Source organism: Aplysia californica, unplaced genomic scaffold (assembly GCF_000002075.1).
Source record: "Aplysia californica isolate F4 #8 unplaced genomic scaffold, AplCal3.0 scaffold00058, whole genome shotgun sequence".
NCBI classification, from domain to species: Eukaryota; Metazoa; Mollusca; class Gastropoda; order Aplysiida; family Aplysiidae; genus Aplysia; species Aplysia californica.
Genome location: NW_004797328.1, coordinates 1849769 through 1866846, shown reverse-complemented (window position 1 = coordinate 1866846; position 17078 = coordinate 1849769). Strand labels below are relative to the sequence as shown.

The following is a 17078-nucleotide window of genomic DNA, read 5'->3' as shown; positions in this document are numbered from 1 at the left end:
CCCCCGAAGTTGGGAAAAAGCAGGTGTCTCAGTAAAAGTGTAACAACTCGCCTCCCCACCTTTCTCGGAGCCTGGAAGAAAGTGGGCGTCTTAGTACAAGTGTAACAGATGCACACTCCTTGTGAGGCTCAAAGGACCAGGACTCAAGAAGTGAACAGCTCTCTAAACAGCACTGAATTCCGACAAAGATTTAATTGAGGAAAAACATAACCCTCAAGCCCTCAAGGAAAGACACAAACAATTTAAGGACAATGAGCAAAATCTACAGACAGTACGCTACCCTTGAATTACAAAGTTCTACCTACTAAATCCCTAGTTCTGAGAAATTAGACGTTAATAATTTTGAGTTTCACAACATGTCAAGCTTTTTCAAATGCTATTCTTTGAATATCTTGATAACGACTCCGAATAATCTCACTGTTTTGACAGAGCACATAGAACATTTGGTTTTTGATCTCATGGTCTACTAGTAACTCAAAAAGGCTAGAAATGTCAGATAGAACTTTGTATTTCTAAGGTAGCGAGTTATCACCTCCGGTGTGAGTTGCTCCTCTTCGTTGTTTGCCACATTGAGCAAACTGTCGCTGGCCAGGGCAACGACCACAGTGTTGGCCAGATCTGAACCCACAGTCTTCAGCAAGTGCTTGGTCAGCTGTCCTTGTGCTGGTTCTGAGGGATCAAACATTTTCTTTAGGGTACCAGCCACTAACAATGACAGCTGTTCCCATAATAATGAGATTATACAAGCAACTGGCTACAACAGATCATAAAATTAATCTACTGTCCATTCTCATAAAAGAATACAAAAGTTGACTTCACACCGAGATAAATGCCAGTGGTTAAAAAACCAAGAGAGATGATGGCTTGTCAGCACAACAGTAAATTAAAAACCGGCTGGCAATGGGAATTTCCCGTCAATTGCTATCCTCCTTCCCACCCATCTCAGAGAGCCCTACCTAACCTGACCCTTTCATGTGCCATTATATTATAGTTTTCTCTCAACAACATTTTAATACCAGTCATTTATCTCTTCTCTCTCTCTACAATGTAAGTTCCGCTCTTTAACAAGATCTTACAGGGGTGGTGGGGGTGGCAGGACGTAAGTCCAACACTTGTGAGACATTTTTTTTCCTCTAGTTTTTAATATTCCCTTTGACAAAATTAAGAGCATGCAAAAGGTGGGCTTCAACCTTGCCTGTCATGGTCCACCTGGGTTGAGAGGGAGATATCCCTGCAGAAAGACTGAGATACTTTAGTGTTCTGCGTGCTACGGAAAGTGCCTAAACACTACGCCACAGACAACTGTACTTGTGAAACAATGTTCACATACTGGAGCACTGCCCGATTAAAACAAAATATTTCTCGTAAATATTGGAACAATCCTTTCCAAACAGCTGTGTTAAATTTGGAATACTCATAAACAATAAATCAATCATACCCTGCTGTAATCTGTCTTATTTCACCACATATCAGACTGTGAGATGCCAATTTCCTACCTTCAAACAATTTGAGTCCTTTCTCAAATAGCCTGGCATTGGTCCACAGGCCGTTGACCTTGTCTTGTATTTCTCCAGCTGTTTTCTTCTTCTCCGCTCCAGACGTCTTCAAAAAGATGGATTTAGCAACTTCCTGGTACTGTTTCTGGAGAGGTCTGGATGGAAAGATAAAGAAATATCAGTTAGTCAAATGGATGGAAGGAAAGACAAAGAAATGTCATTAAGACTGACAGACAAGATGAAAGGAAAGATAAAGAAATATCAATAAGACAGACAGATTGAAGGAAAGACAAAGAAATGTCAATAAGATTGACTGACAGATGGAAAGAATGACAAACAAAAACACATTAGTGAGACAGATGGAAGGAAGGACAAAGAAGTACCAATAAGACAAACAGGTTGCCAGGCAACATTGAATGAACACAATGGATGTGAAAAAACTAAGTCTCATTAAACTTGAGCAGTTTGACAAAAATGTTTGTAAGTTGTCGGTACACAAAAGTTTGCAGTGAATAGATCAGCCATGACTGGCTCAATAAATAGGCCTGACAGACAAAATCACTCATAAACAGAGTAAACTATAGCTTGTTCACTTTCGTTCGACCGTTGTTAAAACAAGATAAAATGAAATCGCTCTGTTTAATCTTCTCAGAACTTTGCATACGGGTCTAAAAGTTGGATGACCAGCAGAATCTAAAAGCCCATTCATGAAAGTCACTGTTAACGAAGTTTCGACACGTTTTCTTTTGATAGAAACGACAGAAATGAGGAGGCATGGTAGTGTCCTTGTCTCAAATGAGTATTTTGTTAGCAAGGTTACTGTAAGTTATTTATTCTAGTGGTCCTGTGCATGCATTCAAAGAGCGATTTTTAATATACGGCCTAAAGAGAAAAACTTTTTTATTACTGGATCAAGATTAAAAAAAAAAAATTTTTTGTTTAGTCGCCGGCCTGCAGAAGTGGTATGCAAAGTTTCGTGGGCATTAATGAGCTAGATTTTTGAAAAGGTGGTCAGGTGAAAGTGAACAAGATATGACATCACTGAGAACAGTTGCCATACCCCCCTCCACCTGCCACTAAAAATCCAGCTAAATCAGCGCCTAAGTATAAAAAACTCGGGTCTATATAAATCATTTGTTCAGAATTTGTGATCAATTTTTGCAGGATATTTCATTTGTTTCCAAAGTAAAATTACAGTAGACATGCAGCATTGCACAATGTGTTCCTTAACTACAAATCCCCTAAAACTTTTTTTCAAAGCTCAAACATAATCAGTTTTCAAGCAATGATAAATAACTTGTGCATGTTCTCATACAACAGTATTGATATACACAGTCAAATTTGCTCAAACGGCCACCTGTCCAAAATATTCACCTGTCCAAACTACCACTTCCCACTTACCCGCCTGCATTAAAAAAAACAACATCACAATGACACTGTCCAAGACGTCCACATGTCTAAGTCAACCACTTATCTCCCCGACAACAAGACAAGAAGGTTGTCTTGAACAATTTCGACAGTGCAACTGACCTGTGTAACCGTGAGGCAACCTCCGTCAACAACTCCTCCGGACAGTCCTTCAGTCTTTCCTGCTCCCTCAGAACCTGATGATGGGGGACAAATTGTTCCATACAGAGTGGTGGTAGTGACTGGCACAGCGGCCTACATTGTGAATCACTTATCGGTCTACTGCCATTTCTGTCTGCAATTTTTATTTATCATTACTATGTATGCTTCCTGGGAAGTAGAGGATGGTTTGGGGTTTTCTAGGGTCTGCTGAAGTAACGAAATATTATGTAGATTGTAAAGAGCTTTGAGCTTGCTGTTGAGCAGGGATAGGCACTATATAAATGTTCTTTATCATCATAATTCTTTTTACTACAGACAAAAACCTGAACTTCATTCAGGCAGCTTTTATATTTCTGCAACACCTTTCCCTACAAAAAGAAATTAATTGTGTTTTAAATAACCCAACAAAATGATTTTGAACTCAGTAACGGTTCTGTTGTAAGGAGTCGCCGTTTCTTAAATTATTCCTTTCAAATGTTGAAAATTTGAACTGAGCAGCTTCATTGACCTACAATAAGAGTTATAAAGATTCATTTCTCTTCTATGAACAGTCACTTCTGTCTTTATTTGCGGTGTCAGTGATGTAACCATTAGGTCCTTTGCCGTCACACACAGAAGACAACGGTTTGGTTCCCAAATGAGGAGAATTTCAACTGAGTATCTCAGTCTTTCTCCGGGGATGTTGTATCCCTCTCAGCCTGCATTGCCCTGACAGGCAGGGTCAAAGCACGCCTCCTTTATGATCTAAATTGTGCAAATAAGGGCACAAAAACACTTACATTTAAAGAAAAGAAAAATCATCATTCTACTACATCATCAGACTACAACAATGTAGATTTTTTTCTCCATTTTTTGAGCATGAGAACAGAGAAATGAATGATGAACTGCGATCTCTGCTCCAGATCTGGCACAAAAAAATGACAAGAATCTTATCACATTCAACTGTCACCTTGGTAATTTCTGCTACACTCAGGAACTGTAACTCCTGCTGCTTTCCTTTGCTGCCTTGAGCAGGTGCAGCCATGTCCTCATCCGACCCGTCGTCAATGTCCCGACCTCGACCTTTCTTCTTGGTGGACTTCATCTTGACCTCACGACCCCCGGTCCCTTCCTTCTTGGTGGTTCCAGCACCTTGACCGCCAAGGTGGCAGGTGGGGACAGGAAATGGAAATGTTGAAATTTTACACAAGCAACTGAAACAGTTTAGATACTTTAGGACCCTGCCTGGGCCAACGTGGGCTGAAGGTCTTTACAAGCAAACGTGTACATGTACTCAGTACATCTAAGGTGAACATCGTAAATGTCTCCATAAATGTTGCCTTGCGGTCACGTGTCGGTCAGGAAGAAAAAACGTCCAGACATGCTACACAGCTAACCACGGCTTGGCATACTTCGACAATGTGAATAACACAGACCCTGGGTTTATGACATCCTTTCCTTTTTCCAACATTAGCAATTTGTATTTTTACAAAATATTTCATGACCTCATGCAACCTCTGCCCGAGATTAAGCAACTGCATTAAAAATGTTAAAAAACCCACTTCGGAGTTTTGAATAGCTTGCTGACAATGTGGCTTTTGACTATCCATCAGCTAACAGTCCAGATACCTCGGACTGTTCTCACTGACAGAATTCTCTACAGGACAGTCATCAGTGTTACAAAGGCAGCCAAACTTTAATAAAAAGAAGAGGGGATGTGCGTTTGTATGTGTGTGTGTGTGTGTGTGTGTGTGTGTGTGTGTGTGTGTGTGTGTGTGTGTGTGTGTGTGTGTGAGCGTGCGGGCGTGTGTTGGGGGAGGAGCATGGGTTGAGTGTTTTGTGCCACCAGCTACACACACAGCTCAAGCAAAAAACAGTTACATCTGCCAGAACTGACTTGCTGCCTTTTTCCTGCGCTGTTCCTTCTTGTCCTCCCGAGCCGAGCTTCCGTCGTCAATACCTGCTACTTTGTGTGAGTTGGATTTGTCTCCTGCACCACCTGTTGCCTCCCCTGAGATCAAGGTCGGGTGAGACAAGACGGTCTGTGAAAGGACAAGTCAGAAAACCAGAGGTCAGTGCCCGTCAGTTGGCATGTCCATGTATGGCACAAAGGGTATAGCATGTGTGCATCCCTAATCTAATAGAGTGCCTTGTCAAATATATGTACTGAAGACAATAATGTATATATATATATATATATGAACACTCAATACTATAATCTTTAAAAAATATATCAGTACACATCAAGAATTTGTATTTGACAGTTTTGTTGTACCCTTAAGTTAGAAAGTTCCAATGACTTGACAACAATGCCCATGGAATGGTTTAAAATTTTCATTTTTACATCTGGTGAACCCTTGAGGATTATATTGCAGCCTGCTATTAGTGGAAAGTCTATTGCTCACATATCATTATAATGTATTCAAATTGCTGAGTGGCCTTGGCATTTTTACCAACGGTCATCTTCAAGACAATACGACGCTCTAATAAGTCAGGTCTGGGTTTTCATCCATTATCTAACAGTGGAGAATCAAAAGCCTCAAAGGAACCAACAGCACGGCATAACACAAGGCCAAAAACAGGAGCAACACAAACATCCCTCAAGCATGCTTATTCTGTCCCCCTGGTTTTATGCACCCCGCATAATTTAGCAAAATTTGATAGTTTTTTTCAAAATTTCTGATTATTTTCCATTATCATTCTTTGTTAAAATTAACACATTCGCATCATTTCACATTTTTGGCCTCAGTTTGCATAATTTCAGAATTTTTCTTGCATAAAACGATGGGGACAGCTTATTGCATAACAACCTTCGACCACTAAGCTCTGATGTGTGAATCAGCCTCTAAACTTTTTCCTCATTGATCTATATCACATTGATTATTCTAGCAAAATCCTACTCTAACAACAATAGCAACAACAACAATAACAATGACAACAAGAACAACAACATTAAGACAGCATCTTGTCCCAGGCAAAGCCTTGGCCTGCCCTTCACAAACCTTCTCTGCTTTCTGGGCCATGATGTCAGAGAAGAGCAGAGCGCTGTCAGCCACTAGTGACTCGCTGGCCACAATGGTCATGTCACACACGATGGCACCGGACCTTGACTTGAGGCAGCTGGTCACCAGCTCTGACACATCTTTCCTGCTCAGGACTGAAGGCAGGACCGACTGTAGGAAAACAAAACATGCCAGGTGCCGACTGAAGTGAAACAAAACATGTCAGGCACTGTCACATACATGTTTAAAAGAAGAAAGAGAACAATAAGTTTAGTTTAAGTAAGAGTTTTATGGCACTTCCAACACAAATGGGTCATATATATATAAGTGTCGAAGAATAGAGGAGGACAGATAAGGACAAAATAGGTGTTTGCAAGGAAAGAAGTCGCAAACCCCACCAGAGCGCCTACAAACCACTCTTGAAAAAGAATGAAATTCCTTCTCAGATGAAGATTTAATTTAATGGAAAAATGTGTTACTTAAATACCCTATTTTAAGGAACAATCGCTGATTCTTCTTTTTGTTAAAATGTTATGCAGCAGAAGATTGAGGAAAAAAAATAAAATTACACAACATTTAATGGTAGGCTTACAAGACTAACCTAACCCTAACAATACAATGGTAGACAAACAAGACTATCCTACCCTTACCCATACAATGGTTGACATACAAAAGAATCCTAACCTTATCCATATAATGGTAGACATACAAGAGAATCCTAACCTTACCCATAAAATGGTAAACATAAAAGACTATCCTAACCTTAACCATGCAACGGTAGGTATACATGACAATTCAAACCTATCCGACCCAATGAAACAACAGAGAAACCTTCTCTCCTTCCCATCATTGGATACATCTGTAACTTTGGTATTACAAACTAGTAACACATTCACTTACCGCCACATCCACATACGTGCCCAGACCAAGAGCCTCGTCCAAACTGTACTGAACCTGCTCTGAGATGGCGGGACCCACACAGCAGGATGACAGGAACACCATTGTCTCCGACTTGAACCGTTTCTTCACATAGCTCTTTGGGTCTGAGATACCCAGGCGGGCGATTGCGTCGTAATCTGTCCGCAAAAAAACCCAAACGTTTACGTAGCCACATATTCTGAATGATACAGAATACACAGTCATGTTATCTATCAACAAAAATAAAACTTTAAATGAAGACGGGAGAAAATCAAGATGTAAAAGAAAAGAATCTTTTTACTAAGTCGCCAATTAAGTGATCAAACACTAACGAACTGCCAAGATAATTCATTGTCTAAAAAAAAAAAACGACTTTGTTTTACAGATCTGCATCAGCTTCATGTAACAACATTGACAAAAGAAACAAATCAAATATGTCTGAATACTCTTTCTCAGTAAGTGGTCAAATGTTCAGAATGTTGAATGGAAAAGGGTTGTGAGAAGAAAGAAAACAATGGCCTTTAAAAACATTTATCATGGACGAAGATTGGAGAGGAGGAATGACTGGCTCCTTTATTCATCTGCTATCCTGGTAAGAACATTGAAGTTTTCACTGAAGTCCAACCAGACAAATGCATGAAGATCAACAATAAGGGAAAAATTCCACATGCTCCCCAAACACCAGAAGCATGTTAAAGTATTGATACACTACAACCTGTATGGGGAGGATATTTGTTTGGACCATTTAGAAATATAAACACTTCTTCAAAACCACAACAACACGCTGTATTTCTTGGTGGCACCCCCCACCCCCCCAGTCCAAAAACTTTCTTCTTCATCCAGTTAATGTCAAAAAAATCTAGAGTTAAGCAATAAAAAATATAATGAGACACTCCTTCTATCATGGCCAAAAATACACACAAGCACAGGATGAAAATGGTGTGGCCAGAAAAGAAAAATCACAAACTGGCTTGTTCTCAGGATCTGATTCTCTTCCTGTTGCTTTTAGCTTATACGGAGGGAAATATTTATTCAAATAAATCAATGAGTTACAACTTTGAACAATGTATTCTCCTGTAAAATGTAATGTCTCTCCACCATTCAAATACAGTCATAATTGTCCAAGACAGTCAAGGAGAAAAGTAGAAAAGTTGTTGACTAACACAGGTGGGCATCTTGGACTGTGTCATTATCATATTTAAAAATAGCATAGGGTGGGGTGGGGGGTGTCGTGGGAAGCGGTTGTTTGTACAGGTGATTGATTGTCTAGGATAAGGGGCTGTTAGAGCATGTTCAACTGTATACTGAACGTGACCGATCGTGTCAATATTTTTCCAGAAATAAACATATCTCATGTGTTCCTACCTAGATAACCATTCTGTCTGTAAAAGGAGTCGACCCATTCGTGCTGTGCTCGGGTGTAGATATCTGGGAGGAACTGTGACTTGTCTTGTCTACTGCCCATAACACCACCTGCCAGCCGACCACTAGAAAGCAACTCTTCCAGGATAGCTGAAAACAAGTGGAAACGAAAGGTGAGTCGACTACTGCTATGAGATCCCTGAACACTTAAATTAGCTTTGGGGCAAAAAGTAAAATGCATTATGGAAGTCAACTCTTACATAGCAGCACATTTATTCTTTTACAAACAACATATTGCAGGTTCCTTTACAAGATGATACAAACAAATAATGGAAAACAAAACCAACACAAACCTTGCCTCACAAAAACGGTACATTGACTTAAACTTGAAAGAAGCTGTATCACTTATGCTTATTACAGGTGCAGTATGCAATCTACATATCCTCAGTGATTACTATTTGTGACAAACGATATCATTATGTTTTCATTTATAACTTGCACTTGCATTTTTCTTTAGTAACAAGTGTCTCTCTTGACCAAAAACTTGGCTCATCCCTACACCTGCTTGCTACTGGAATCTCTCTCTCTCTGGAGGCAGAAATGAGTGACATCTACGTAAACTGTACTCACTGTGGAAAAGATGCTCCTGACAGCCTACAGCTTGCCTCACTGGTCCCAAGGTAGTGGGCCTGAGTTATGATTGAAAAAGAAAAAACGGATGAAAAAACGGATGATAATACTGAACATTCACACAGGACTGTGCAAACTGACAAAAATTTATGTTGACGTTGAGATAGAATGAGCACCAGAATTTGGGCCAAGTTTACTCTGAGAAAACAATAACAGTTGAAATTGTCCAAGACGGCCACCCATTGTCGAGGAGAAAAGTGGTTGTCTTAGACAGGTGGACAACTTAGACAGGGTCTATACAAGATAGAAAAATTGCAAGGGGGAGTTGAGAAGTGACCGGTTGTACAGGTGATTTTCTTCGACATTAGAACAGGTTCGATTTTATTTGTAATTACAGGTTTCCTCATCAAGTCAGATTTTTTCAGTTTTGTCTTCTTTATTCTGCGTCCCGTCCGACAGATTGTGATTCTCAAAGCTCACCTCTGACAGCTCAAAATTTTCCTGAGACAACATTTCCAAATTAAAACAGTTTAGTTTGAGCATACTGACAAATGAACAAGTGAAGAGAAGCATTTCGACACATTAACGAGTGAAGAAAAACATATTGAGATGTTAACGAGCGAAGATAAATAAGCATCATTCCACTCATAACAGCTCTTTTTGAAAGAATTGAACAGAAGAAATTGACCAATTACTATGGCCCTAGCACAGTTCAAAGACCACTGTGATTGCTATTTGTATATCCAAACAAGAACCTACACTGTCACAGCGGATAAGGCTCCACGGATTTCAGCTCTCTTTCTCCTCACAAAGACCTCGGTGAAGACGACATCCCTGTCATAGCTGTCGATCTGGCCCTTTATCTTCTTTCCAAGATTCTCCTCAATCACCTGATGACATCATACAACAGATATAAATGCACAATACAGTCAAAATTGCCCAACACATACATTGTGGTGGAGAAAAGTGGTTGTCTTAGACATGGGGCTGTAAGAGAACGTTCAAATGTGCTAAAACTAATTTGGATATATCCCCCCCCCCCTCCTTATAAATGTTTAATTTAGAAAAACACGAAACATTGCCTCTGACCTGGTCACAAGCATTGCCTAACCTGCAGCTATGATCTTGAGGAGAATTTTGAACCTCACATTTCAACAGTACTTCCAGATGTCATAAACTTTTCCACAATTGTTAACAACAACCAAATTTACTTCAGAGGTTCTGCACTAAAACTTGATGAATTTTTATAACATACACTAAAATGTTGCATTGAACCTTCACTGCACAACACAAAAAGATTTTTTGAATAGTGAGCACCAAAGATGATAAAGAGACCAAAAAATCCAAAATAATTATACTCATACCTCTCGGAGAAACTCTGCAGGTAAATCGTGAGTCTTCGTCAATTCAATTATGGTCACATGACCTTTCTCCTGCAGAAGGTCATTAATCTCCTCTGATAACCGCGTGCGGTACGAGCTGTCAATGAGCTGACCCAGGACCAAGACCAGGTGATGGTCATGCTTGACCATGTCATTGACCTTGGCCTCAATGTGGCTGTAGTCTACATTCAGCAGCTGCTGCAACTCCACCAGGTTGATGCGACCTGAAAAACAGAGGTCACAGCTCAAACATTTTAAACTTTCATTAAAGGGTTTAACCTCTTCACAGCAGCGCCCGTAGAATTTATGGGCCTGAGCCTTGTAGCGCTGCGCCTATGGCCCGTAGAATTTACAGGACTGTGACAGTGGTTGTTTTGATATAAACACATTATAAGGGAAGTTGCTGCTAAAATCTTGTAATTATTAAAGGGGTACCTTCCCTTTATGATAACCTTCATTTTTCCACCTATTTGAAAGCAAAGCGTCAGATTCAGATTTGAAATCGAAGAGAAGATTAGATCTAGATCTAGATCTAGCATATCTACCAAACAAAAATGATTTACTGGCAGTAAACACAGATGATCTTCCATGTATGTGGATTGTACCAGTGTTGTATAAGGTAGGAAAAGCATCTTGTCACTTCTTCTTTACCTGCAATCACTCACACAACATGTATTCCCCTTTTTAGGTCGCAGTTAATCATTACTCGAATGTGTGTTGTTTATGTTGTTTGGTGGTGTTGTTTTTGGAATCACGTTACTACTAACTCAAACTATTCTCCATCTATTTCGAAATGAAATTCCCCCCTAATCATATTATAATAAAATAGAAATGTGGTTCAATGTAGAATGTACATGAAGAAACTCATGAGGAAATATTCATAAATAAAAAATTTATAGGATGTAGAGTGGGGTCATCCCTGAGCTGCCTTGGTTCATGGGATTTCCCCTGGCACAGGGGCCTCTTTACCTGCAGCATTGAAGGGGTTAAGTAAAGTTATAAAATCTAAGCACTTAAACTTACAACACAATGAGAGAATCATCATAGAAAGTATCTAAAGTGACAAATGAAACAAATCTATCTGTTGAAGAGAAATAAGAAGATGCAAAAATGCACAAATTCAAAAAAGATTTTATTTCAAATTCAAAGCACATGCACTGCAGAGGTAAATAAAAGAATAGAGACAGACAGACAGATACTGAGGGAATATAAAGAGACTTAAAATAGAGAAACTTGATTTCAGATCCTACTTATCATTTTCAGGATAGATTTTTAATCTGTAAAAATGAACAATTCTTGTCTTCCTTACAAACAACATCACTTACCACCACGGATGATCAATTCATCTTTGATCTCCTTTCCCAACTGCTGATGTGTCAGGTAAGTTTTCCCGTCAGCTGTGTACAAGACATCTATGAGCCGGAAGTCGACCAGCTTTGAAACAAGCTCAATCACATTTCTCTCAGACAATCTGTAGAATTTGTTGCCATGAAAACGAATGTGAACCTTGGTTTGAACAAGTTGAAATTCGTGTTTAACTCACTTGAGCCTATTCTCGTGTATTTATGGGATGCCCCGCTGGCCTAATCCTGTGTATTTACGGGATGCGCTTTATCGATCGATATCACCTGTGTTTTTCGGTTACAAGCTACAGGAAATGGCGAGCCAACAGTAGACCACTTGTTTCGATTGGTTAAAAATTTGGTGAAGTCATGTGTGATACTTTTTTTCACCTAATGGACTAAGTCAGTCACCCACGCATTGCAATAGATGGTTTCATTACAAATTGGGAGCAAAAAATATTGCTTTACCTCCAGCCCCCAGACATTGCCATTTCAAAATATCGATCAAATAAAAACTATTCAGACAAATCAGAGGCAGTTTTCTTTTTCTTCAAGAGCGTTTTTTTCTTTCTCTTGCTATTAAAACAAATTAAGATAGTTTTCGGGGGCTCTCATGGTCTAGAGGGGATGTAAATTTCCTTTCACCCCCTTTCCGGGTCTCTAACCAGATTCTGTCACCTGCTTTCATCTTCACTTTCGGCCCCCTCCCCCTCTCCCTTTTGCCCACTCCTCTCGGCTCCTGACTCTTTCTGCAGCCTTTCACCCACACCCCAGATCTTATGGTAGATAAAATCTACACCTAGCCTTCTCGGATAATTGCGAAAAATCTCTGAGGTTTCGTGTGCACCGAGGAAATCTTACCTTTGACCTAAAATTAACATAATTTCTGAGCCCGGTATAATTTTACTAATGGACCTGTCTCTTGCTCAGATTTTCCAAAGCACTTTTCTTGTTCATATTTTTTTTTACTTTACATAAATTTTGACTTTAAACCAATCGCAAATAATTAATTTATGAGAGGTATGGGGATGTTTTTATACGAACTATATTACAATATAACCTACTGCAGAGTAATATTTGACTTAGTATTAAGACGACGTGGGGGGGGGGGGGGGGGGGTGTTCAGTCTCGGGGGGAGGGGGACGATCCCCTGTATTTCACCATAATTTAATGTTTTGCACCTAGGTTTGATACTTTGTTGAAGACAATTCATTAGTGAGGGTTTTAGTAGCCATATGTATGTGTGTTCTGAGGCAAAACTAATGTCAATTCAGCCCTGAAAACAGTACATCTGTGCGTGGGTCTAAACCAAAAGTAAAAAAAATTACCCTCAGACCCACCTACACTTTGATTTACCTATCACCACTGCACACAAGCGACAAAAAGTAGTCAAACCTGCCTTAATGGAAACCTGTTTCAAACAGAATCTCCCTGCTCCACCTGGATATAGTCCTCTTTAGGTACCTGTATAAAACAGAAACCTGCCCAACGCGGAAACAGAAAGAAAAATCCATTCCCTTCCGAGGGTTTTACCTGTCTCAGACAGAAAATGCTTTGCCTGCTCAGCCCTGATTTGAAACAAAACTCGCAAGTTTTGTTCTGGGGCTCTAAACTTACGCCAGCTCTATTTGGACTCGAGTCAGATTAGATATTTTATCTCTATTCGGACTCGAGTTCGAATATGGGTTTTATCTATTCGGACTCGGGTTCGTAAAATTTTTTTTTTTTTAATTCGAACTCGGCTTCTAAGTGAGCTAATGTGAGTGTGAGGAGGTTACAATTATAACTGCCATTAGGGGATTTTACGTACCGGAATTTGAACTAGAATTACCTTCCAAGACAGTAATAGTGTCAAAAGTCAAAAGACTGCGCTCCCATTGCCCAATGGAAGTGTCTAAGTTGGCAATGCCAATGAAAATTTTATTTTTAGCTTTATCCTTTTTCTACTTGATACCTAAGAAAGAGTTTTCAATTCTAAGAATTATGCTTTTTGAATTTTAAGAATTGGTTTATAAATAAAAAAGTCATGTGATTGTAAAGGTCGCCAAAATATGAATGACCCACATGTAGGAAAACACTCCTTAAAGTGGACCACGCAGAAGCAGATGCTGTCAGAAAATCAACGATATCTTAGTAATTAAATGGAGTGTTAGAAAGAAACTTGGCTACTCAATGTGTTTTTGGGTGGAGAAATCATTTTTGCAGTCAGATTAACTAACCATTTTGTAGTTATTTTGTTATAACAAAAATTTTGGAGTACATATTTCGATTTTGCGAAAAAGGGGTGTCAGGAAGAGACCATTTTATATTTATAGCATTGTATCACAACATGGGATCTTTAAGAATATGTTTGCAGCCTGATTCAATAATGGCAAAGCTTTCTTTGATGACTTTAGACCATGCCAACCATAAAATATAATTTAATTCAATCTAGCATGCCGTTAAATTAAAACCCCTTTTTCCAGTTGAGACGCGAACACCCCGAGGCGAGATAAGCTCACCTTGGAATACCCCCATTGTGATGTTACAGGGGAACAGAGAGAAAAACGATCGGATGCGCATGCCCGCCATTGCCCTATTTCAAGTGACCAATGAACGGGCTCAGAATAGTCAAGCGGGAATTTGTAGGTCATTTACATTTGCAAAGGGAGTAAGGGGGAAAATGGCTGGTCTCCGTGCGAAGCCGCTTTGGCCAGGGGGGTAGTGGTACATTTATGATAAATTCTGCACAACTACTTGACACAGAACATTCAAATTTTAGCACATTATAGAGGAAAGATGGATCTCTCACCATCTCGGCGTCAAATATCAAACTCCTTAGAGTTTTCGGTGTAGCCGATACGAAAGAGTTTCCGATACTAAAAGTTATATATATAGGTTAATATATAGGTACGAACTTCAACTTCCACATATAATTAGTTTGCCCTATTTTCTAATTGGTTCTCAAGTTTCATTCACATTGATCCAGATATAGAGTAATGAGCTTGAGAAAGTTAGTCACTATCATTTTGACCAGGTCCAAAAATTCACCCGCAAACGGCCGTGCCGGACCAAATATTTGCCGGGCGCGGAAGCCTGATTAGCATTGCTATCTAAGTACACTGTAACCGATAACTCAGGGTCTTTCCACCACCACTACAGCAACATCATTACTTCCACCAGCATTTGTTTTTCCATGATTAATTTCATATTGTTGTGTGTTATTATAATAGTTTTTCTGTGATTAATTTTAACCCTTAGAGTGCTGATTGCGACCACAGGTCGCGACGGCCCGAACTTTCGTCAAGTGCTGATCGCGACCGCCGGTCGCGATAGACATTGGCATAGTATAACGCGATGTACGAAAAGAACGACGTACTAATTTTTATACTGCTGGCTGGTAGGTTACGCAGAAGTGATTTCGACCGCCATTTTTCTTGTCACGGGGTTCGATCGAGGCACGAGGAGTTTTTCGTTTCACGTTGAAGTCAAGAGATAGTGAAGTTGGAAAATTTGCGATTGCGACCCGCGACAAACATGAAAATAGTGTCGCATCAGATTCAGATGAAGATGTTTTGATGCTAGAGCTAACACTTTGTGGAATATATAACATAGGCCTACGAAGCATCTAGACTCGGGTCTAGATCCAGAGACCTAATGAACCGGCAGTTTTTATTTAGTCATTGTCAACATCATTACTACAGCAATAACTTCACAAAATACTTTTTGCTTAACATAATCATAAAGAACTTTCAATATTCTAAAACTTTTATCCTTACTTTTATTAGAAATTTTGACAAATAAAAAAGTTATTAGCCAATAAAAGAGCATATGTGCAAATCTGGCGTTTTTCCTAAATAAATTCAGCACAGAGGGAAAATATAAGGGGAAAGAAGTCAGCGCTCTAAGGGTTAAGAAAAATCACATCCCACACTTCTTCCCCCAGCAAGCTGAGAGTGCATGACCACAACACCCAATCTCATTGGATTTTGCCCACGGAAAAGTATGCAACTTGGTTGTTCTGTTCATACACTAATGATGCAGGGAGGGCTAGTTTAGAAAGATCTTAATAACTGGATAATAAAGCTCAAGTCTCGATTGTTATCACTATAAAAATGCGAAATTTTTTTCATAAATGCTGGAAATATATAGGAACAAGGGTCGGAAGTCGGAACAGACGTCAAGCTGGACTCAATTCAGAGTCCAAATATAATTTTTGTTTAAGATCGGATCGAGCCCGAATAGTCACTTCGCTGAACTTAACACCATACTGCCGGGTGAGGACAGGGAATAGGGGTGAAATTTGGGGGTAACTGTTACCCCATCTTTGTGAGCCCTGAGCGATGTAGATGGTCTGGGTGGTGTGGGTGTGAAATCTCACGAGTGCCAGTGAAAGTGTTCGGGTTCGAGTAGGGAGCCACCAGGGAAACTTTCCTGGGTAGCCAGAAGCCAGCCAGAGGTGAGTAATTAGTTTGACCAATGCCTGGGGCCTTGATCGTACGGCCAGTCTAGAAAAGTGTTCCTCGAATCGTTACGTGGCAGTGAGGGGTGGCATTTTGCTAAGGGGGGAACAAGACCTTCAAACGTTTAGCTTCTTTCTGTTTTTAATGTCAAACAGTGGTCTTTAGAAATGCAAGCACAGGCGGCAATTGGATAAGTAAGACTAACGCATGTCATTATCAGAGAGGATAGCAGTTGAGAGGTGTGAAGTTTCGACCACTACTTGCTGACTCGACAAGTGACCCTTGTCTTGTTGATCCCACTGGCCCGGGCTGGGCCTCTGATTACTTTGAAAGCCCCCTCCATCTCCTCCCTAAATTCCCTGTCTGAGACGGAATTTTTTTCTGGCTCCCTTGCGATTCCATCTTATACTCGCCAGTGCAAGGAGTACTGTAATGAGAGTGCAATTAGATCTAGAATCAAGAATCTAAAAGAAAGTGCAAGTGGGTAAGGCACCGAAAGGTCTCGGCCCGGACATCACCGGGAGCCGGATCGGAAAGCTATCCAGCCAGATGCGGCATCTGGTGCATGAAAAAATAACTTTCTGCAAAGCAGTAAAAAATCAGCGGAAACCCCTACTTATAAAACGCAAAGTACTATTTGTAATAACTCTAAGAACTATGAAGAAAGGTACTTTTGCTTAGCAGTAGACAATTGAAGCGCTTGAAACTCCGCCGCAAGTTTCCAGACTTCTTCCATGTTGTCAACATTCAATCTAAGGGAGCCTACTCTCTTTGCTGTCAGACAGTAAGTGAACATGGGGCTCCCGGTTTACTTTTGTCGAAATTTTTTTCGGCTGAAATTATAATTTTTCTCTTTAACTAAAAAGCCAAACCCAAATTGGATGGGCGTTGTGACAAAATAAATTTCATAATAATATAAAAGAAAAAAAAAATTAAGTTCTTCCAGTCACCTAGG

The 17078-nt window shown here is 39.9% G+C and overlaps 1 protein-coding gene across 1 annotated transcript in view; it reads right to left on the bottom strand.

The window, feature by feature from the left end:
- Window positions 1-16934, bottom strand: part of LOC101850149 (E3 UFM1-protein ligase 1) — a 20024-nt gene extending 3090 nt beyond the window's left edge. Inside the window, exons 1-13 of the mRNA XM_005093134.3 lie at window positions 16795-16934; window positions 11664-11809; window positions 10321-10562; window positions 9716-9846; window positions 8957-9015; window positions 8330-8476; window positions 6947-7122; window positions 6047-6217; window positions 4942-5086; window positions 4015-4196; window positions 3027-3100; window positions 1497-1651; window positions 533-669 (exon numbers count right to left, since the gene is read on the bottom strand). Of these exons, the coding sequence (XP_005093191.2) occupies window positions 533-669; window positions 1497-1651; window positions 3027-3100; window positions 4015-4196; window positions 4942-5086; window positions 6047-6217; window positions 6947-7122; window positions 8330-8476; window positions 8957-9015; window positions 9716-9846; window positions 10321-10562; window positions 11664-11809; window positions 16795-16919 (1890 nt within the window). The 5' untranslated portion in view covers window positions 16920-16934. The remainder of the gene's footprint in view (window positions 1-532; window positions 670-1496; window positions 1652-3026; window positions 3101-4014; window positions 4197-4941; window positions 5087-6046; window positions 6218-6946; window positions 7123-8329; window positions 8477-8956; window positions 9016-9715; window positions 9847-10320; window positions 10563-11663; window positions 11810-16794) is intronic.
- Window positions 16935-17078: the final 144 nt, after the last annotated feature.